Source organism: Anomaloglossus baeobatrachus, chromosome 7 (assembly GCF_048569485.1).
Source record: "Anomaloglossus baeobatrachus isolate aAnoBae1 chromosome 7, aAnoBae1.hap1, whole genome shotgun sequence".
Lineage (NCBI taxonomy): Eukaryota > Metazoa > Chordata > Amphibia > Anura > Aromobatidae > Anomaloglossus > Anomaloglossus baeobatrachus.
The window spans coordinates 244,985,122-245,009,085 of NC_134359.1; the positions used below are offsets into that span (position 1 = coordinate 244,985,122).

At 51.7% G+C, this 23,964-nt stretch overlaps 1 protein-coding gene across 1 annotated transcript in view; it reads left to right on the plus strand.

Annotated features, from left to right (window-relative positions):
- Window positions 1-1,015: 1,015 nt before the first annotated feature.
- Window positions 1,016-23,964, plus strand: part of UQCRC2 (ubiquinol-cytochrome c reductase core protein 2) — a 134,592-nt gene continuing 111,643 nt past the window's right edge. The window contains exons 1-4 of the mRNA XM_075318000.1: window positions 1,016-1,123; window positions 4,676-4,753; window positions 5,953-6,102; window positions 20,503-20,567. Of these exons, the coding sequence (XP_075174115.1) occupies window positions 1,091-1,123; window positions 4,676-4,753; window positions 5,953-6,102; window positions 20,503-20,567 (326 nt within the window). The 5' untranslated portion in view covers window positions 1,016-1,090. The remainder of the gene's footprint in view (window positions 1,124-4,675; window positions 4,754-5,952; window positions 6,103-20,502; window positions 20,568-23,964) is intronic.

Here is a 23,964-nt window from a genome sequence, read left to right on the forward strand (position 1 = left end):
GCTCCTATCCAGCAGGCTCCACAGGAGTTGTGGATGAAGCACGGTCTCAGTGCCTGGAGACCGATAGGATCCCACTTCACCCAGAGCCCTGAGGGGGATGGGGAAGGAAAGCAGCATGTGGGCTCCAGCCTCTGTACCCGCAATGGATACCTCAACCTTAACAACACCGCCGACAAGAGTGGGGTGAGAAGGGAGCATGCCGGGGGCCCTATATGGGCCCACTTTTCTTCCAACCGACATAGTCAGCAGCTGCTGCTGACTAATCTGTGGAGCTGTGCTGTGCGTGTCTGACCTCCTTCGCACAAAGCAAAAAACTGAGGAGCCCGTGGGAGCACGGGGGTGTATAGGCAGAAGGGGAGGGGCTTAACACTTTTTAGTGTAATACTTTGTGCGGCCTCCGGAGGCATAGCCTATACACCCAATTGTCTGGGTCTCCCAATAGAGCGACAAAGAAATCAGCAGGGTGGGGGAGTTTTGCACAGGGCACGTTCAGGCTATTAGACGCACACATCACAGCAGATCAGATCAGCAGACATGCAGGGAAACATGCAGACTCAGCATGTGAGCCGCTTGAAAGGCAGGGAAACAGACCTTGGACGGACGTATCTGTACGCCCATGGTCGTGAAGGCCGTAAAAGGAAAAAAAAATGTTGCCCTATAGAAATACATAGAAAACAGTGCAAAAAAAATACATGTATGATTTTTGATGTCTGCTCCATTAAAGACTTGAGCGATTCCCTAGGACTCAGTATAAAGTCCTCAGTGCAGGGACATTGTTCCCCTCTCTGTATGAGGCGCTCCTGGAGGAGCCGTCTGGGCTAGAGGTGACGGTAGAGGTTCTCTACAGTGCACTGCTGCAGACTGGAGCTGCGCGGGGAGCTCCTCACTATATCCCTCCAGTCTGTACGGATCCCGGAAATCAGATCTGCACTGGTCTGGCTAGTCCCCGCCTTATCCGGTGACGTCATCACCTCAGAAAATCACCTCCAATCTGGATGCTACCATTGACAGGGGCGGCGCGGAGCATGCCGGGTAAGCGGACGCCGCCATCTTTGTCTTCCTGTCAGCAGCTGAAGGAGACTGCGCGGTCATGAAGCTGATCAGCGGCGCCCGCTTCCTCTCGGTAAGGACGGGGCTCCGTGTTACCGTGCAGTGCACACTGCGGCCGGGGGTGGCTCTGTCAGCCGGCAGTGACGTCTAATAGGGGGTATACACAGAGCGGTGACCCCCGGTGTCGGTGGCTCTGCGCTTTCTGCTGGGGGCTCCTGGTGACGGTGGTCTCGGTTCTGTGTGCTCCTGTGGCGGGGCCGGAGTGAAGGTGACCCCGCTGTCCTGTGTGACATTACATGAGGCCTCCAGCAGCGCGGGGACTAACACTCCCAGCAGGCTCTAGTCACATCTGCAGTGTTTGCACCACTTTTTTTTTCTCCTGCAGCTAGAAAAGTGACTGCACAGTGCACTGCTCCCTGGCTATAGGCAGTGTGATGGCAGTGAGCTGCATTAACAACTCTGCTGCCTGCGGAGCTGGAATCTCCTGGGGTCGGAGCATTGGGGTCTGGTCATTGAGATGGGCCGTCAATGTCAGCTGGCAGAGGGTCAGACTGGTGCGGTCTCCTGTGTGTTTAGCCTCCCTTATTGATTGTGCTGTGATTAGACACTACACAGGTGTATGTGTGAGCGGCCAGGACCCCCTCTCAGTCAGCTATCGGGGGGCGCTCTGATTGCTGATCAGTAGTTGGCTTTATGCTGCTTTATCTGAGGGTTGTATAAGGCTAAAGGCCACGTCTCGCTAAGCGACATCGCTGCTGAGTCACGACTTTTGTGACGTAGCAGCGATGTTGCTAGCGATGTTGCTGTGTGTGACATCCAGCAACGACTGGCCCCTGCTGTGAGGTCACCGGTCATTGCTGAATGTCCTGGACCATTTTTTGGTGGTTGCTCTCCCGCTGTGATTCACACATCGCTGTGTGTGACAGCGAGAGAGTGACAAACTGAATGTGCAGGGAGCTGGCTTCTGGCAGCTGCAGATGCTGGAAACCAAGGTATATATCGGGTATCCAAGCAAAGCGCTTTGCTTAGTAACCCGATGTGTACCATGGTTACGAAGCACAGCGTCGTTACACAGGTGGCAGATCTCTGATTGCTGTGGAGATCTGCCTGATTGACAGCTCACCAGCGACCATGTAGCGACGCGCCATCGATCCCTGCCAGGTCACATCGCTGGTGGGATTGCTGGTGCGTCGCTTAGTGTGACGGACTTCCATTGTTTTGCATCCATCACAGTGTGACTGATGCAACGGATGCGTTGCAGAAAGTGGCACAACTCATGTGACTGAAAAAAAACAACCCTTTGGGGTTTTTTTTTTTTTTTTTTACTGTTTTACCGGTGGCCGGCTTTTGTGAGCCGGCCGATCAGCTGATCGTTCACAAAAGCCGGGCGATCAGCTGATCGTTCACAAAAGCCGGGCGATCAGCTGATCGTTCACAAAAGCCGGGCGATCAGCTGATCGTTCACAAAAGCCGGGCGATCAGCTGATCGTTCACAAAAGCCGAGCGATCAGCTGATCGTTCACAAAAGCCGGGCGATCAGCTGATCGTTCACAAAAGCCGGGCGATCAGCTGATCGTTCTGGCCGCTGGAACTGAATTTACAGTCTATCATGGTTTTTTACTGTGCGCATGCTCATAGTAAAAAAAAACAATCCGCCGCACACAAAAAAACGTTACATTCAGCGTTGTTCCCACTTGACGGTCAATCAGTAAACGACAGCTCCATCACGCGGCGGATGCAACGCAGGCCATCAGTCACAATCCATCGCTAATAGAAGCCTATGGGGAAAAACGGATTCCTGCAAAATATTTTGTAGGATACCGTAATTCCTTAAGGTGACGGATTGTGACTGGTGCAAAACAACGAAAGTGTGAACTTAGCCTTACATGGTGGCATTTGGTAAAAGTTGCAGAGTAGGGCCGGATTCACACCAGCGCATTTCCCCAGGCCGTATAGAGACCACAGTGCCTGGTGTGGCATCGATTTCCAATCTGAACTTGCAGTCTCATTTGTGTCTGTGGCTGTAATTTCGGGTCAGGAGACCTCTGGGCATTGTGGTCTTTGTACGGCCAATTCTCCGTCATGTGCATGAGCTCAGGCGTCTTCCATGTTCATGAGCTAGGAGGAACTACAATTAATTTTTTGGATCTGCCGGGGGTCTTCTGACCCAAACACAGCAGCCTCATAGAAGCCTATGATGCTGAGGAGTTTGAGGCCTGACATTATGGTCTGTACTCAGCCTGTGAATGTCAGGAGTATCAGATCACATGTAACCAAAACTCTACCCGCTGCGGACCAGTGCCAACATGTGGCAGCACCCTTACTGTACTGGGAGAGCGCTGTCACATATGGGCAGGATAGGGAGTCATAGATTTGGAGGACCGCACAGCACGTGCACATCATGGACATGACTCCCGACTTGTGAATTTATTAGAACTATAATTGGGATGTCTGTCACTATTTTATGCTACGTGTACATTGCATAAGTGTTCAAATATGTGGGCACATTTCTGCCTATAACTTGTGCCAATTAATAGTATAATCTGTAACCTTTTTGGAGGTACAGAGCTGGAGAAAAACTTAGAGAAAAGCATACAAGCCGGCCAGGGACCAAGCTGCACTGGAGACTAGTCAGAATGACCAGTCTCCATGGTTTCTCTCAGCAAATGACTGACAGGTACCTGTATGCACACTCGCAGGTTACTCAAGGGAAGCGGGCAGGGAGAAGCCACCAGGTACTAATATATATATATTTTTTTTTTTTTTTAATAACTAGTCTCCTTTTTGGCTCTATTTCCAGAGGCTTTTAAAGTTTTTTTTCTCTGAATGGCAAGTGTTTCAGAATCGGCCATACATTGCTGAAATCATACAGCCAATGTCTGTCTGATACATGCTGCCCAAGCCACTGGAAGCATGTATCTGCTGTCAGGTTCCCTTCAAACTTGGTGATAGATTCCAAGACCAACTAAAGGCTGAAGACATTTTTAATCCAAATCCCTATCTATTGCCCAAACTAAACTAATTTCTAATATGGCTGCATTAAAACTTCCCTCCCCTTTTCTAACTACACTACCTTCCGTTGTTTTTGTTTTGTTTTTTTCCCCCCTCTTTCCTGTCTGATGACACTTTGTTTGAGAATCTCAGTGCATGCTGGGATACACAAACAAAGCATCATCAGAGCAGGGGGGAGAGGGTGCAGTACCTGTAGTAGCTTCTGCCCCCTCCCTGAAATGAAAAGTTATCAGTGATGCTTGTTTCAGGGACAGGTCTGGTCCCTGCGCTCTGTCATTCTGCAATTTGCTCAGTGATAACGCACTCTGTGTTGCCAGCTCAGATCAATAGTTGTCACTTGTTATTTTTTGTCTATAGCATATATTGGTGCCTCTGGGCTTTTTTTTTTTCTTTCTTTCTTTCTTTCTTTCTTTCTTTCTTTCTTTCTTTCTTTCTTTCTTTCTTTCTTTCTTTCTTTCTTTCAATAAAGTACCAATTTCAAATAAATGTTTACTCTAATGGTATGTGAGGGTAAGATGCCAGTGTTCCTGGTGAATATTTGCAGCAGGTGATAATCCTTTGCTGGAAATTGTGATCTATTGGTTCTCAACTTTGGCTGCTCTTTCTCTTATAGAGACGGCTGTACTCTGCATCAGCAGCCGCAAAGTCAGAAGCTGCAGGGGGAGCTCGTCTTTTACCCGAGGAGCTTGAGGTAAGCCATTGGCTTTAGTAGATGATCACAGCAGATTTTATGGCTGTCATCAAATGTTATATATATTTTCCTTGTCTTTCTACCTGTAAGTTCTAGGCCAGGAGTGTCCACTGTGTGTATACAGTAACTTAGTGTCATTTACTCTGTTCTTAAAGGGGTTGTACAAAGATTGTAAGATAGACCCCCATCCATAGGATTAATTGCTGGGGGTCTGACTGCTGAGACCCCGTACTGATGCCGAAAATGGGACACTTGTAGAGCCCCATCGAGCATTACCACCACCACCTAATTATTTATCTGTGCTGGAGGCATCTGTGCATTGTACCCATAGACCATTAAAGGGGTTGTCCACTACTTGGACAACCTATTCTCAATCCCTATGTTTTCTCGCAGTAAAGTAATAACACCTATACTCACCTCTGGCGTTGGAAATATCTCTTCTGGGGGTCACATGACCATTGCCATGCGATTCTTACAACCAATCATCGCTGGCTTCTCTCTCCTTTTTTCTTTGGTAATTCGGAAGAAGCGAGAGCTGCGGCTTTTTTCACTCACTCCACATGTCAATTACCTCCATAGAGGAGGAGAGTGAAGCCAGTGCTGAGTGTCAACATATGAACGACACTGCTGGTGCGTATAAGTGTATTATTTTACTATGGGGAAACAGGGATTGAGAAGGGGTTGTCCGAATAGTGATTAATCCCTTTTAATGGGGCACAAGTATGCATGTTTGACCGCTGCTCCATTTAGGTAGGGTTGTGCAAAACCACATTCTCTGGATCTGTGGGGTCCCAATGGTCGGACCCCCAACGATCACTAAGTTATCTCATATACTGTGAATTGGGGATAATTTACAAACTTGGTACAAGTTCTTTAATTCTTCATTCTTCCAATAATTAAAATTTTCTATGGTTAAAAAAAAAAAAAAAAATTGGTGTAGGTGAATGTTATTCTTAGAGGACTTCCATCTGTTTTTCAACTGAGAGCAAATCACTATGAGCAGCATGATATCAGCCGAAACGAGGATAATCAGTCTAACCGCTACCAATAAGTGGTTTGATTTACTCCGCTTAGAGAATCACGGGGACTAGTCAGATCCCTGAATACTCAGCGAATGTTATTACATACTCATATTCATTAGCCAATAAACTTGATGTTATTTTGCATTTGTGTAAAGACATTTTGCTTGGGTTTTACAGATCACAAAGTTGCCAAATGGATTGGTAATTGCATCTCTGGAAAATTACTCCCCCGCTTCTAAAATTGGAGTATTTGTGAAGGCTGGAAGCAGATATGAAAGTGGCAACAACTTGGGGGTTAATCATGTGCTCCGCCTGGCATCGAACCTGGTAAGGTTTCAGTTTCAAGATTGACTTTAAATTGGTGGCTCTTCATTGTGTGATTTACAAAAATTGGCTGCATTCACTAAAGGAGTTGTCCGGTTTAAAGGGAAAAGTTTGCAGTTAGTCCGTGATTGCATACTTATGAATCCTCGTAGCGTGCACACTGTGCACTACGAGGATTCAACGTTTTTTAAAGTCTGGATCGGCAGTCATGTGACCGCAATTGTGCGCTTCTCATGTTCCTGGCCAGAACACAAGTAGTTGGTGCCGCTCCATACAAATGTATGGTGTGGGCGCATCTGACTAGTGGCCATCCAGTGGTCACGGCCTTGCTCAACACATTTCTATGGAGCAAGACCCGGTCCTCTAATCGGGTTTTTGTCTGGGAACATGCCTATCACACAATTGCATTCTCATCACTGTCGTTCCCGGCTAAGAACCAGCGAATCCTCCCAGCGCATGGTATGTTCGCTGTGATGATTCATAAGTTTGCAGTCACACAAAGTGACTGCAAACTTCACACTTTTGCCCGGACAACCCCTTGGGGAAGAGCATAGCAAACATACAATAAAACCATACTGAAAAAAAATGCACCAAAATAGCGTGAAATAAGGTACATTAACCCCTTACCAGCATATGACGTACTGATAAGTCATGTGCTGGATCCCTGCGTTTGATGTAGGCTCACAAGCCAGGTACGCATATTTCTCGGCAGATGATGCCGGTTAATCAGTCGTGTAGCTACACCTGTGGCTTTTTAAACCCCCATCAAAAATAAATAAAAAAAAAATGGATATATTTGCTACCGCTATGTCCGTCAGTCTGACCTATCAAAATATAAAATTAAACTGATCGGTAAATGTCGTAGCAAGGAAAAGAATAAAATCGCCAGAAGTAGGTTTTCTTTATCGTTCCTATGGGAGACCCAGACCATGGGTGTATAGCTTCTGCCTCCGGAGGACACACAAAGTACTACACTAAAAAGTGTAGCTCCTCCCTCTGAGCTTATACACCCCCTGGAGAACCAGATCTAGCCAGTTTATCGCTTTGTGTCAGGAGGCATACATCCACACATGCATTCTCATCTGATTTCTTTGATTTTTGGAACGAGTTTGAAGAAAAGCGGGTCCACGTCTGGACTCCCGGCATGTCCCTTCTCACCCCACTGTGTCGGCGGTGTTGTTAAGGTTGATTCCAAGGCTGGAGCCTTACATGCCGCGCTCCTTCACCATCCCTCCTGGGCTCTGGCTTGAAGTGGGAGCCAGCACGGTTCTCCATGCTTGGCAGGAGACCGGTCTCCATCCGCAGCCCTTCAGGACCCTGCTGGACGGAGCACTCATCCCCAGGGACTTGGAACCCGGCGTCTCAGCAAGCTAAGTACCTGAGACGTTTTATATATTGGGGGTCCCTGCACTTTATTGTTGGGGGAGAGTGTGCTGAGTGTATTTTGTGACCTTTCCGGCGAGTTCTCTGGCTGTCGCCGGAGAACCGCGCCAATGGTGCCTGCACGCCGGCCGCACTGCTCAAATTTAGGCCCCGGCTTCGCCGGAGGCCTAGTTTTGTTTTCACTGCCCTCGCATGTCATTCATGCAGAGGGACAGCGCGGCTCCGCCCTGCGGCCGTTCTGCATAGGGGAGAGACACTCCTCATTGAGTACATGTCTCCTCCCCTATGTCTCTATGGCCCTTCAGATCCCGCTCTCAGAGTAAGTCCCGCCCCCTCTCTTCGCTCCGTCGGCCATTTTCTCAGCGGTTTCCCTGCGATCAGCACTGGTCTGCAGCATCCCTGCTGAGGTGCTTGGGGGTCCGGGCTTCGGGATCTGGAGGGCACACAAACCGCTCCAGCGGTCTGGTAAGCCACAACCTCTGGTTGTGGACCTCTGTATATATTCTCTGGGGGTCATTCTGGCAGAGCCCTCACTCCAGCAGCATGTCACACACTAGGAGCAAGGCTCCAAAGCTGTTTTCGGTATGCACTGCATGTAAGCTCCTTCTGCCGGAACCGAGCACCTATCCACATTGTGATTCCTGCTCTAACCTGACGATGCCTCAGCCTGGATCGCACCCCCAGGGGTCTCTCAGGCTGCTCCGGCCCCTGTGGCTGACCCCCCGGCATGGGTAGAATCCTTAACCAGGTCTATCTCCCAGTCTTTTTCTGACTCCATGGGACATTTGTCCAGGACTTTGCTGAGCATGCATCAGCCCCCTTCACAGGGTGCCTCTGCTGCTAGGTCTCTCTCAGGACCGGAGCTCACAGAGGATTCATCCTCTGGTCCCAGGCCCCGTCCTTCTAAAAAGAGACGCAGGGTCCCCTCTCCTTCCTCGTCCCGCGGCTCGGTCTCAGAAGCTGACTCGCATGACGAGGAGGATGCCTTTACTGGGGGCTCGGAGACTACCTCCATGTGCCCCATTGGTCTATCTGAAAGTGACTCAGATGTTAGTCATTTGATTGCGTCCATTAATTCTGTTCTGGATCTCAATCCGCCAGTATCAGAGGAACAACCCTCTCTGGCAGAAAAGCACCAGTTTACCTCGCCTAAGAGGACAAAGAGTGTGTTCTTTAACCACTCCAGTTTTCAGGCCGCTGTGACCAAGCCCAGGGCCTGCCCTGACAAACTCTTCCCAAAGCGTGGTTCTGATGACCGTTTTCCCTTTCCACCTGAGGTGGTCAAGGAGTGGGCTCATTCACCAAAGGTAGACCCCCCGGAATCTAAGGAATCTATGCCTGAGATGGTTACCTTAACTGCTCAGGCTTCAGCTTTTTCATCCTATGCCATGTCTGCCATGCTGGAGGCTTCTCACCGCTCTGCGGTGGCTTCGGCTAATTCCCTCGCTATCCGCAGGATCTTGTGGCTTAGAGAGTGGAAGGCAGATTCTTCTTCAAAGAAGTACCTTGCTGGACTCCCCTTTGATGGGTCCCGGCTGTTCGGTGAACAGCTGGATGAAATTATTAAGGAAGCTACTGGCGGGAAGAGTACTTCCATGCCACAAACCAAAACCAGGAAACCTGTCCAGGGTAGGAATCAGTCGAGGTTTCGTTCCTCTAACTGGTCGTCCTCTAAGCCCTCGGCCTCGTCCGCTAACTCAGCTAAGGACCAAAAATCCAACTGGCGCACAAAAGCGCGTCCACAGAAGACCGCAGGAGCGGCTGCCACAAAGGCAGCCTCCTCTTGACTATCTGTCCGCGCCAGCAACGTCCTTAGTCGGTGGCAGGCTCTCCCACTTTGGCGACGCGTGGTTTCAACACGTCTCCGATCAGTGGGTGCGGGATATCATCTCCCACGGCTACAGGATAGAATTTTCTTCCATCCCGCCAAACAGATTTTTTCTGTCAACTCCCCCCTGCTCCAAGGCCGCCGCCTTCTCTCAGGCCGTGGCATCCTTGCAGGCCAACGGAGTAATTGTACCGGTTCCCGCCCGGGAACAGTTCAGAGGTTTCTACTCAAATCTCTTCCTAGTCCCCAAAAAGGACGGTTCCTTCCGGCCCATCCTGGATCTCAAGCTTCTCAACAAGCATGTTCAGGTGCGGCATTTTCGCATGGAGTCTCTGCGGTCAGTCATTGCCTCAATGACCCAAGGAGATTTCCTGGCATCCATCGACATCAGAGATGCCTATCTGCATGTGCCAATTGCAGTTTCTCACCAGCGTTGGCTGCGTTTTACAATCGGAGAGGAACATTTCCAATTCGTGGCTCTCCCCTTCGGGTTAGCCACGGCCCCTCGGGTATTCACCAAGGTCATGGCAGCAGTGGTTGCGGTTCTGCACCTCCAGGGGTTGGCAGTGATTCCTTACCTGGACGACCTTCTAGTCAAGGCTTCATCCAGTGCAGACTGTCAGCGGAGTGTCTCGCTCACTCTCGTCACTCTAGCCCAATTCGGGTGGCTTGTCAATCTGCCCAAATCCATTCTGACTCCGACCCAGAGGCTCACGTACTTAGGGATGCAGTTCGAGACTTTGCCGGCACTTGTGAAGTTGCCATTAGTCAAACAGCAGTCCCTCCAACTGGCGGTGCGCTCTCTGCTGAGACCCCGCCGTTATTCCCTCAGGCGCCTGATGCAGGTGCTGGGTCAAATGGTGGCGTCAATGGAGGCTGTTCCCTTTGCCCAGTTCCATCTGCGTCCCCTGCAGCTGGACATTCTCCGCTGTTGGGACAAGCGGCCTTCCTCCTTGCACAGGTTGGTGGCTCTGTCGCCACAGACCAGGAGCTCTCTTCAGTGGTGGCTTCGGCCCCTCTCTCTGTCGCAGGGGCGCTCCTTCCTCGCCCCGTCCTGGGTGATTCTCACCACGGATGCCAGCCTATCCGGCTGGGGAGCGGTATATCTCCACCACAGAGCACAGGGAACTTGGACTCCGTCCGAGTCAGCCCTTTCAATCAATGTGCTGGAAACCAGAGCTGTGCTTCTAGCTCTCCTAGCCTTTCACCACCTGTTGGCGGGCAGGCACATTCGAGTCCAGTCAGACAACGCGACAGCGGTTGCCTACATCAATCACCAAGGCGGGACACGCAGCCGCCTGGCAATGTTGGAAGTCCAACACATTCTTCAATGGGCGGAGGACTCCAAGTCCACCATATCCGCAGTCCACATCCAAGGCGTAGAAAACTGGGAGGCAGATTATCTCAGCCGTCAAACCGTGGACGGTGGCGAGTGGTCCCTGCACCCGGCAGTGTTTCAGTCAATCTGCCGCAAATGGGGCACTCCGGACGTGGACCTAATGGCATCCCGTCACAACAACAAGGTTCCGGTTTACGTGGCTCGCTCCCACGATCCTCAGGCATTCGCCGCGGACGCTCTGGTTCAAGACTGGTCCCAGTTTTGTCTGTCCTACGTGTTTCCCCCTCTAGCTCTCTTGCCCAGAGTCCTGCGCAAGATCGGAATGGAGGGCCGTCGAGTCATCCTCATTGCACCGGACTGGCCCAGGCGAGCTTGGTACCCAGACCTGCTCCATCTGTCCGTAGAGATGCCGTGGCATCTTCCGGACCGTCCAGACCTTCTCTCACAAGGTCCGTTTTTCCGCCAGAATTCTGCGGCTCTCAGATTGACGGCGTGGCTCTTGAGTCCTGGATCTTGACGGCTTCTGGTATCCCTCCTGAAGTCATCTCCACTATGACTCGGGCCCGTAAGTCTTCCTCCGCCAAGATCTATCACAGGACTTGGAACATTTTTCTGTCCTGGTGTCGCTCTTCCGGCCATCCTCCTTGGCCATTTTCCTTGCCGACCCTTCTGTCCTTTCTACAGTCCTGTCTGCAGCTGGAACTGTCCCTCAACTCTCTTAAGGGACAAGTCTCAGCTCTCTCAGTGCTGTTCCAGCGGCGTCTCGCCCGGCTGGCTTAGGTCCGCACCTTCATGCAGGGCGCGTCTCACATCATTCCGCCTTACCGGCGGCCCCTGGATCCCTGGGACCTTAACTTGGTCCTCACGGTTTTGCAGAAACCCCCCTTTGAGCCTCTTAGGGAGGTTTCTTTGTTTCGTCTTTCACAGAAAGTGGTCTTTCTCGTGGCCATAACTTCCCTCAGGAGAGTCTCTGATTTGGCTGCGCTCTCTTCGAAGTCACCTTTTTTGGTTTTTCATCAAGACAAGGTGGTTCTCCTTAAGGTGGTCTCTCCTTTCCACCTTAACCAGGACATTACCCTACCTTCCTTTTGTCCGGCTCCTGTTCATCGCTTTGAAAAAGCGTTGCATAATTTGGATCTGGTGCGTGCTCTCCGGATCTATGTGTCTCGAACCGCTGTTCTTAGGCGGTGCACCTCTCTTTTTGTTCTAACCATAGGGCGGCGCAAGGGCCTCTCTGCTTCTAAGCCGACCTTAGCCCGTTGGATTAGGTCGACCATTTCGGACGCCTACCAGTGTTCTCAGGTGCCTCCCCCGCCGGGGATCAAGGCACACTCGACCAGAGCTGTCGGTGCCTCTTGGGCTTTCAGGCACCAGGCTACGGCTCAACAAGTCTGTCAGGCTGCCACTTGGACTAGCCTGCATACCTTTTCGAAGCACTACCAAGTGCATGCTCATGCTTCGGCAGATGCGAGCTTGGGCAGACGCATCCTTCAGGTGGCTGTCGCCCACTTGTGAAGTTAGGTTCTGCCTACTTCTTAGTTTTTCTGTTTATTTCTTCATCGTTCCTTATGGGAGACCCAGACCATGGGTGTATAGCTTCTGCCTCCGGAGGACACACAAAGTACTACACTAAAAGTGTAGCTCCTCCCTCCGAGCATATACACCCCCCGGATGACAAATCCACCCAGTTCAATGCTTTGTGTTCAGGAGGTCACACACACTCATGCATCCTCTGAATTTTGATTTTTGATTTCAAAGATTTGGAAGAAAAGCGGGTCCAATCTGGACTCCCGGCATGTCCCTTCTCACCCCACTGTGTCGGCGGTGCTGTTAAGGTTGATTTTACAAGGCTGGAGCCTTCACATGCCGCGCTCCTTCACCATCCCCTGAGGCTCTGGCTTGAAGTGGGAGCCATCACGGTTCTCACTGCTTTGCAGGAGACCGGTCTCCATCCGCAGCCCTGTCAGGATCCTGCCGGACGGAGTGCTCATCCCCCAGGGGTCCCTTGTACTTTATATATTGGGGAGAGTGTGTTTTATGACTGTGTTAACATTTCCGGCCGGTTCTCCAGTTTTCACTGGAGAACCGCGCCGATGGTGCCTGCACGCTGGCCGCATGTTTAAATCTAGGCCCCGGCTTCGCCTGAGGCCTAGTTTCGATTTCACTGCCCCTGCATGTCTGTCATGCAGAGGGACAGTGCGGCTCCGCCCAGCGGCTGTTCAGCACAGGGAACGGACACTCCTCACTGAGGAAAGATTCCCTCCCCTGTATACCTCATTTGCCCTCCGGATCCAGCTCTGAGTAGGCCCCGCCCCCTCTCCTCGCTCCGGCGCCATTTTATCAGCGTTCTCAATGTCTGCATAACCACATTGTGACAAATGGGGGCCTGGGCTGGGGGATCTGGAGGGCACAGAGGTGTCTCTATGTTAAACGGTCTGGCAAGCCACAACCTCCGGTTGTGCAGCTGCTTATATACTGTTTATATACTCTGCTGGGGGTCATTCTGAACAGAGCCCCCACTTCTGCAGCATGTCTCACATCAGAGCAAGGCTGCAAGGCTGTTCTTAATATGCACTGCATGTAGACTCGTACTGCCTGTACCGAGCACATAACCACATGTGATGCTTGCTCCAACATAGTGGTCCCTCAGCCTGGAAGCTCATCAGTGGTCCCTCCAGCTGCTCCGGCTCCGGTGGCTGAACCCCCGGTTTGGGTAGAATCCCTCTCTCCAGGGGACAGCTGTCCCGGACACTGCTGGGCATGCATCAGCCCCCTTCTCAGGGCGCTTCTGCTGCTACGGCTCGCTCAGCAAAGCTCACAGAGGATTCCTCATCTGGTCTCAGACCCAGTCCTCCTAAAATGGAGACGCAGGGTCCCCTGTCCTTCCTCGTCCCGCAGCTCTGATTACGAGCTGACTCGCAGGACGAGGAGGATGCATTTACTAGGGGCTCGGACGCTACATTGATCTGTCCGAAGGTGACGCAGATGCTAATGATTTGATTGCGTCCATTATATTTGTACTGGACCTCAATCCGCCTGTATCAGGGGAGCATCCCCCTCTGGCAGAAGGGCATCAGTATACCTTAAGAGAACAAGGAGTGTGTTCCTTAACCACTCCAGTTTTCAGCCCACTGTGACCAAACCCAGAGCCTGTCCTGACAGACGCTTCCCAAAGCGTGGTTCTGATGACTGTTTCCCCCTTCCACCAGAGGTGGTCAAGAAGTGGGCTCATTCACAAAGGGTGGACCCTCCGGTGTCTAGACTTTCAGCCCGGATAGTTGTATCAGTGGCTGACGGCACCTCTCTCTTTCTCCCCATCTTTTGCAGCAGTGCGGGCTCTCAAAGCCATCCCTGCTTCTCTGGAGGAGATGCATTCCCTCACCAGGGACTTTATGCCCGAAATGGTTGCCTTAACTTCCAGGCTTCAGTCTTTTCATCCTATGCCATGTCTGCCATGCTGGAGACTGTCACCGCACTGCGGTGGCCTCGGCTACTTCCCTCGCTATCCGCAGGCTCCTGTGGCTTCGAGAGTGGAAGGCAGATGCTTCTTAAGAAGTTCCTTGCTGGGCTCCCTTTTGCTGGGACCAGTCTATTCGGTGAACAGCTGGATGAAATTATTAAAGGAGTTGTCCGACATTAGCTTAACAAAATTTTTTGAGTTTATCTGTGCTGTATTGTCATATAAATCACACCTACATTGTTATTTTCTGTTTTCTAACTTTTGTTCCTCTTGAATTATACCTTTATTCTCTGCAGCTTCTTGTTTACATTCAGATCCAGCAAACATGACCACTTCCTGTGCAAAACCTCAGTCAGAGCTGTCACCGCCCAGCCTCAGTGTCCAGCCCCACCCCAGTGTCCAGCCTCGCCCCCTGCCCGCCCCCTGCACACACAGTCCCTGTCAGTATATTCTTCCCCAGCACCTGACCTGGTATCACTACAGCATTGCAAATAACAGCCTCACATCGGGGTCTGCACCGCACACATATGTCTCTGCACACGCACACACATGGCTCTGCACCGTACACATGGCTCTGCACCGTACACATGGCTCTGCACCGTACACATGGCTCTGCACCGTACACATGGCTCTGCACCGTACACATGGCTCTGCACACGCATGGCTCTGCACCGTACACATGGCTCTGCACCGTACACATGGCTCTGCACCGTACACATGGCTCTGCACACGCATGGCTCTGCACCGTACACACATGGCTCTGCACCGTACACACATGGCTCTGCACCGTACACACATGGCTCTGCACCGTACACACATGGCTCTGCACCGTACACACATGGCTCTGCACCGTACACATGGCTCTGCACCGTACACATGGCTCTGCACCGTACACATGGCTCTGCACCGTACACATGGCTCTGCACCGTACACATGGCTCTGCACCGTACACATGGCTCTGCACCGTACACATGGCTCTGCACCGTACACACATGGCTCTGCACCGTACACATGGCTCTGCACACGCATGGCTCTGCACCGTACACATGGCTCTGCACCGTACACATGGCTCTGCACCGTACACATGGCTCTGCACCGTACACACATGGCTCTGCACCGTACACATGGCTCTGCACCGTACACATGGCTCTGCACCGTACACACATGGCTCTGCACCGTACACACATGGCTCTGCACCGTACACACATGGCTCTGCACCGTACACACATGGCTCTGCACCGTACACATGGCTCTGCACACGCATGGCTCTGCACCGTACACACATGGCTCTGCACACGCATGGCTCTGCACCGTACACATGGCTCTGCACCGTACACATGGCTCTGCACCGTACACATGGCTCTGCACCGTACACATGGCTCTGCACCGTACACATGGCTCTGCACCGTACACATGGCTCTGCACCGTACACATGGCTCTGCACCGTACACATGGCTCTGCACCGTACACATGGCTCTGCACACGCATGGCTCTGCACCGTACACATGGCTCTGCACCGTACACATGGCTCTGCACCGTACACATGGCTCTGCACCGTACACATGGCTCTGCACCGTACACATGGCTCTGCACCGTACACACATGGCTCTGCACCGTACACACATGGCTCTGCACCGTACACACATGGCTCTGCACCGTACGCATGGCTCTGCACCGTACGCATGGCTCTGCACCGTACGCATGGCTCTGCACCGTACGCATGGCTCTGCACCGTACGCATGGCTCTGCACCGTACGCATGGCTCTGCACCGTACGCATGGCTCTGCACCGTACGCATGGCTCTGCACCGTACGCATGGCTCTGCACCGTACGCATGGCTCTGCACCGTACGCATGGCTCTGCACCGTACGCATGGCTCTGCACCGTACGCATGGCTCTGCACCGTACGCATGGCTCTGCACCGTACACATGGCTCTGCACCGTACACACATGGCTCTGCACCGTACACATGGCTCTGCACACGCATGGCTCTGCACCGTACACATGGCTCTGCACATGCATGGCTCTGCACCGTACACATGGCTCTGCACCGTACACACATGGCTCTGCAGACGCATGGCTCTGCACTGTACACGCACACACATGGCTCTGCAACCCCCCCATCCCCATCGGGAACACATGTGGAGTACATACTCACCCGTCCTCGGTCCCCGCCGCTCCTGCACGTTCGTCCGCTGTCTGTGCTCTCTTCAGCACAGTAGTGACGTCACCGCTGTGCTGCAGAGCGCACAGACAGCGGGAGGGACAGTGACTTCTCATCAGCACATTCAAATGTACCGGCATCGGTGATCTGTGATGCCGGTACATTTGAATGTGCGATCCTGGGCAGGGGGCCCGGTGCTGGAGCTGACACTACGGCAGCTGCCGCCAGGCACGGACCCCACAGCAGTGCAGGGGGAGGTTACTGGAGGTGCAGGGGAATGTGTGGGAGGGTGCAGGGAAGGGGGGCGGTGACTCCTCGCACTGTAGTCGCCCAGCAGGGAGGTGACATGCTGCTCCACATTTGCATGTCAACATGGCCCTGCCCATGTAGACGTGCAAAGACCGGAAGCAGCAAAATCGCGGCAGGAGCGGTCACATGACCGCTCTGAGCCGGGGGAGAGGGGGCTGACAGCGGGACAGGTAAGTGGTCTCTATCTACTTACCTGCCCCAATGTAGCCCAATAGGGAAATAAAAAAAAAAAGTCAAAGAAGCCGGATAACCCCTTTAAGGAAGTTTTTGGCAGGAAGAGTACTTCCATACCACAAACCCAGGAAACCTGTCCAGGGCAGTAACCCCAGTCGAGGTTTCGTTCTCTTCGTTCCTCTAACTGGTCGTCCTCTAAGCCCTCGGCCTCGTCCACTAACTCAGCCAAGGTCCGTAAACCAACTGGCGCATAAGGCCGCGTCCTCAGAAGTCCGCAGGAGCTGCTGCCACCAAGGCAGCCTCCTCTTGATTATCTGGCCGCGCCAGCAACGTCCTTGGTCGGTGGCAGGTTTTTCCACTTGGGCGACGTGTGGTTTCAACACGTCTTCGATCAGTGGGTGTGGGTTACCATCTCCCATGGCTACAGAATAGAATTCTATCCAGCCCGCCAAACACATTTTTTCTGTCAACTCCCCCCTGCTCCAAGGCCGCCGCCTTCTCACAGGCCGTGGCATTCTTGCAGGCCAGTGGAGTAATTGTACCAGTTCCCGACTGGGAACGGTTCTGAGATTTCTACTCAAATCTCTTCCTAGTCCCCGAAAAGGACGGTGCCTTCCGACCTGGATCTCAAGCTTCTCAACAAGCATGTTCAGGTGCGGCATTTTTGCATGGAATCTCTGCGATCAGTCAATGACCCAAGGAGATTTCTTAGCATCCATCGACATCAGAGATGTCTATCCGCATGTGCCAATCGCAGTTTCACACCAGCATTGGCTACGTTTTGTAATCGGAGAGGAACATTTCCAATTCGTGGCTCTCCCCTTCGGGTTAGCCACGGCCCCTCGTGTATTCACCAAGGTCATGGCAGCAGTGGCTGCGGTTCTGCACCTCCAGGGGTTGGCAGTGATTCCTTACCTGGACGACCTTCTAGTCAAGGCTTCATCCAGTGCAGACTGTCAGCGGAGTGTCTCGCTCACTCTTGCCACGCTTGCAAGTCCACTCTGACCTCGACCCAAGAACTTACGTACCTAGGGATGCAATTCAAGACTCTGCTGGCACTTGTGAAGCTGCCCTTAGTCAAACAGCAGTCCCTTCATCTGGCGGTTCGCTCTCTGCTGAGGCTCCGCCGTCATTCCATCAGGCACCTCATGCAGGTGCTGGGTCAGATGGTGGCGTCAATGGAAGCGGTTCCCTTTGCCAGTTCCATCTGCGTCCCCTGCAGCTGGACATTCTCCGCTGTTGGGACAAGCGGACCTCTTCCTTGCACAGGCTGGTGGCTCTGTCGCCACAGTCCAGGAGCTCTCTTTAGTGGTGGCTTCGGCCCCTCTCTCTGTCCCAGGGACGCTCCTTTCTGGCCCCGTCCTGGGTGATTCTCACCACGAATGCCAGTCTATCCGGCTGGGGAGCAGTGTTTCTCCACCATCGAGCACAGGGCACTTGGACTCCGTCCGAATCAGCCCTCTCGATCAATGTGCTGGATATCAGAGCTGTGCTCCTAACTCTCGTAGCTTTTCACCACCTGTCGGCGGGCAAGCACATTCGAGTCCAGTCAGACAATGCGACAGCAGTTGCCTACATCAATCACCAGGGCGGGACTCGCAGCCGCCTAGCAATGTTGGAAGTTCAACGTATCCTTCAGTGGACGGAGGACTCCAAGTCCACCATATCCGCAGTCCACATCCCAGGCGTAGAAAACTGGGAGGCAGATTATCTCAGCCGTCAAACCGTGGACAGCGGCGAGTGGGCTCTGCATCCGGCAGTGTTCCGGTCAATCTGCCGCAAGTGGGGCACTCCGGAAGTGGATCTAATGGCTTCCCGGCACAACAACAAGGTCCCGGTTTACGTGGCTCGCTCCCACGATCCTCAGGCCTTGGCGGCGGACGTGCTGGTTCAGGATTGGTCCCAGTTCCGTCTGGCCTACGTGTTTCCCCCTCTAGCTCTCTTGCCCAGAGTCCTGCGCAAGATCAGAATGGAGGGCCGTCGGGTCGTACTCATCGCCCCAGACTGGCCCAGGCGAGCTTGGTTCCCAGACCTGCTCTGTCTGTCCGTAGAGGTGCCGTGGCATCTCCCGGACCGCCCATACCTTCTCTCACAAGGTCCGTTTTCCGCCAGAATTCTGCGGCTCTCAGATTGACGGCGTGGCTCTTGAGCCCTGAATCCTTACGGCTTCAGTCATTCCTTCCGAGGTCATCTCCACTATGACTCAGGCTCGGAAGTCTTCCTCGGCCAGGATTTACCACAGGACTTGGAGAATTTTCCTGTCCTGGTGTCGCTCTTCCGGCCATGCTCCTTGGCCGTTTTCCTTGCCGACCACCCTGTCCTTTCTACAGTCCGGTCTACAGCTAGGACTGTCCCTCAAGGGACAGGTCTCGGCTCTGTCAGTGTTGTTCCAGCGGCGTATCGCCCGACTGGCCCAGGTGCGCACCTTCATGCAGGGCGCATCTCCCATCATTCCGCCTTACCGGCGGCCTCTGGATCCCTGGGACCTTAATCTGGTCCTCACGGCCTTACAGAAACCCCCCTTTGAGCCTCTTAGGGAGGTTTCGTTGTTTCGTCTTTCACAGAAAGTGGTCTTTCTGGTGGCCATAACTTCTCTCAGGAGAGTCTCTGATTTGATTGTGCTCTCTTCGGAGTCACCCTTTTTGTTTTTTTCACCAAGACAAGGTGGTTCTCCGTCCGACTCCGGGCTTTCTCCCTAAGGTGGTGTCTCCTTTCCACCTTATCCAGGACATTTCATTGTCTTCCCTTTGTTCGGCCCCTGTGCATCGCTTTGAGAAACCGTTGCATGCTTTAGATTTGGTGCGGACGCTGTTCTTAGGCGGTGCACCTCTCTTTTTGTGCTGACCACAGGTCAGCGCAAGGGTCTCTCGGCTTCTAAACCGACCCTAGCTCGTTGGATTAGGTCGGCCATATCCGATGCGTACCATTGTTCTCAGGTGCCTCCCCCGCCGGGGATTAAGGCGCACTCGACCAGAGCTGTCGGTGCCTCTTAGGTTTTCAGGCACCAGGCTACGGCTCAGCAGGTCTGTCAGGCTGCCACTTGGTCTAGTCTGCACACCTTTTCGAAGCACTACCAAGTGCATGCTCATGCTTCGGCAGATGCGAGCTTGGGCAGACTCATCCTTCGGGCGGCTGTCGCCCATTTGTGAAGTTAGGTTTTGCCTACTTCTCAGTTTCTGTTTATTTCCCACCCATGGACTGCTTTGAGACGTCCCATGGTCTGGGTCTCCCATAAGGAACTATGAAGAAAAAGAGAATTTTGTTTACTTACCGTAAATTCTTTTTCTTATAGTTCCGACATGGGAGACCCAGCTCCCTCCCTGTTGCCTGTTGGCAGTTTTCTTGTTCCGTGTGTTTTTCACCGGCTGTTGTTGTAGACAGAGGTTCCGGTTATTCCAGGTTTTACTCTCTCTACTTATGGGTGGATGTCCTCCTTCAGCTTTTGCACTAAACTGGGTGGATTTGTCATCCGGGGGGTGTATATGCTCGGAGGGAGGAGCTACACTTTTTAGTGTAGTACTTTGTGTGTTCTCCGGAGGCAGAAGCTATACACCCATGGTCTGGGTCTCCCATGTCGGAACTATAAGAAAAAGAATTTACGGTAAGTAAACAAAATTCTCTTTTTTTTTTTTTTTTTTTTTTTTTTTCCGGCTGCTGCAAAAAATTGAATGAGGCGATCATACCGTCGTAGATACCTCAAATTTTGTTCTATTTATTTATTTTTTTTTTCTTTTCTCCCCTTACAGACTACAAAGGGAGCCTCGTCTTTTAAAATAACCAGAGGAATAGAAGCTGCAGGCGCAGGATTAAGGTTTGTATTTTGAATTTGTAATTCTATCCAACATTGTAAGTTATCATGTCTCCATAAGATAAAAACTTTTCTGATTCTTTAGTCCGACTCCTGGGACCCCACCAATCCTGAAGAAAGAGAAACCAAGGAAAAAAATTGTGAAAACATACCCTGCTGTAACTAAATAAAAGCATAGTGCATATAAACATAGGGTACTTAGTAAACACTGTTTTTGATCAAAAAAAGCATAAAGCTATCCCACCAAACGTCAAGGTGTACCCAGTTGGGATAGTACCTACACTCTCTAATATTAAAACCTTACCATGGGTCTAAAATAGGCCTCAATGTGGCTAAGGGCTGAGAGCGACCGGGTCCCAACAGGACACACACAGTCAGGGGGATTCACAGAATGAAATGTCCAGCTCGCTGAGAAGGGGGCCACTCCCTGTTTGTACTGAATACAAAAAAACTACATAAAAACAAAAAAGTGAGCCGGAGTATGAGATGGTATACATGGAACTTGTGAGACCATGTTCACACTGGCCATGAGACTAAGAGAAACCAAGGAAAAAAATTGTGAAAACATACCCTGCTGTAACTAAATAAAAGCATAGTGCATATAAACATAGGGTACTTAGTAAACACTGTTTTTGATAAAAAAAGCATAAAGCTATCCCACCAAACGTCAAGGTGTACCCACCTCACTTTTTTGTTTTTATGTAGTTTTTTTGTATTCAGTACAAACAGGGAGTGGCCCCCTTCTCAGCGAGCTGGACATTTCATTCTGTGAATCCCCCTGACTGTGTGTGTCCTGTTGGGACCCGGTCGCTCTCAGCCCTTAGCCACATTGAGGCCTATTTTAGACCCATGGTAAGGTTTTAATATTAGAGAGTGTAGGTACTATCCCAACTGGGTACACCTTGACGTTTGGTGGGATAGCTTTATGCTTTTTTTGATCAAAAACAGTGTTTACTAAGTACCCTATGTTTATATGCACTATGCTTTTATTTAGTTACAGCAGGGTATGTTTTCACAATTTTTTTCCTTGGTTTCTCTTAGTCTCATGGCCAATCCTGAAGAAAGCATGAAGCACGTTACCTGCAACATTTTTCTGGAGCCTTTCACATTAATAATTGTGCCATATTGTGAACTGCAATTGACAGGTGTAAAACCCCACTTACGCAATTATGTGTTTTGTTTTGTTTTCTTTCGTTTGCTGGATCTATTTTGTTTTATTTCAATCACTTTACAATCTGCGACTTCTTTTTTTTCTTCTCCCTAAAAGGAGAAAAATATCAAACCTCTTCTATAATTATTCAGTGAAAAATGTACCGCACTTGGGTGACACACGTCACGCGTATCATTTTCCTTTTTTTTTGCTTGTAAACCCATTCACTGAAATGGCATTTAGATCCATATAGGACTGTCGTACGATTTCTTTCTTTATCGTTCCTATGGGAGACCCAGACCATGGGGTGTATAGCTACTGCCCCCGGAGGACACACAAAGTTACTACACTCAAAACGTGTAGCTCCTCCCTCCTAGCATATACACCCCCTGCTAGCCAGTCCTAGCCAGTTTCATGCTTTGTGTCTGGAGGATCAACACACACATGCATCCTTTTCTTCAGCGCTCTATTGGGAGACCCAGACGATTGGGGTATAGCTACTGCCCTCCGGAGGCCACACAAAGCACTACACTAAAAAGTGCAAGGCCCCTCCCCTTCTGGCTATACCCCCCCGTGGTATCACGGGTTCTCCAGTTTTCAAGCTTTCTGCGAAGGAGGTCAGACATCCATGCATAGCTCCACAGATTTTAGTCAGCAGTAGCTGCTGACTATTTCGGATGGAAGAAAAGAGGGCCCATATAGGGCCCCCAGCATGCTCCCTTCTCACCCGTTGATGGTGTTGTAAGGTTGAGGTACCTATTGCTGGTACGGAGGCTGGAGCCCACATGCTGCTTTCCTTCCACATCCCCCTGGGGGGCTCTGAGGAAGTGGGATCCTGCCGGCCTCAAAGCTCTGACGCCGGGCTCCATCCACAGACCCATTTGAACCTGCTGGATACGGAGCTGGAGTACCGTTCAGGGACATGACCCTGCACCATTACAGGTACTCTGTGTCCCCGGTCACACGGACACAGCACACTCCAGACTTGCTGGGTGTGCTAGTGCGCCGGGGACAGTAATGGGTTACAGTCACTGCAGCTTTGCTGAGTGACTTTGTGTTTTGGGAACTACCGCGCCGGACGCTCCGGGAGCGGCGGCGCGGCTGGGACTTGTAGTTCGCCGGGGACTGGGCGCCGACCGCGCTTTTACGGCGGCGGCGCTTATAAATCCAGTCCCCGGCTTCTGCGGCCTAGTGCCGCTTCGTTCCCGCCCCCTCCCTGTCACTCAGGGAAGGGGACAGGCGCTGAGCAATCAGCAGCGCCGAGGGCTGGAGCCTTATTTACATGCTCCAGCCCTCTCACTGCACACTGTCGGACGCCGGATTCCCGCTCTGCCTTGGGGCACGCCCACGGCCCGCCCCTCCTCACACGAGCTGGGGAAGAAGCCGGCAGCCATTACTGCAGTCCGAGCTCGGACTTTCAGCAACCAGGCAGGACGGTGGCGACCATACACCCGCTTATAGGCGGGCGGTAAGCGGCACACATAGTGCTGACCACAATATATACTGCAGTGGGTACATGTGTTGTTTTTAACTGCATAGGTCGCTATATGCCCGCTTGGGGAGCGACACATCAGCAGCAGGAAAGCAGGTGTGCTAAGGCACAGGCTTTCTAGGCTGCTTGTATTGCACGACTGAGGTGTTCATTTGTGTTTATGCTTATATGCTATACATTGCACTGTACAGTCGCTAGTCTTAGCTATATTCTCCTGGAATGGCTAGACTACAGCAGCAGAAAACCAAGGGTGCTGGGGCACAGGTTTTTTTCTATGCTGCTTGTATTGCATGGGCTGCAGTGTGCATTTGTACTTGTGCTTGTATGCTATACATTGCACTGTATGGTCACTCTTCTGGGCTATATTCCCCTGGATGACCAGTCTACAGCAGCAGAAGAGCTGGGGTGCCAGGGCACAGGCTTCTATGCTGCTTGTATTGCATGTGCTGCAGTGTTCTTTTGTACTTGTGCTTGTATGCTATACATTGCACTGTAGGGTCACTCTTCTGGGCTATATTCCCCTAGATGACTAGTATACAGCAGCAGAAGAGCAGGGGTGCCAGGGCACAGGCTTCTATGCTGCTTGTATTGCTTGTGCTGCAGTGGTCATTTGTACTTTATGCCTGTATGCTATACATTGCACTGTACGGTCACCAATCTTGGCTATATACTTCTAGATAGCTAGTCGGCAGCGGCAAAAAAGCAACACAGATTTTCAGTGCTGTTTTTACTACATGGGATGCTGTTCATGACACCGT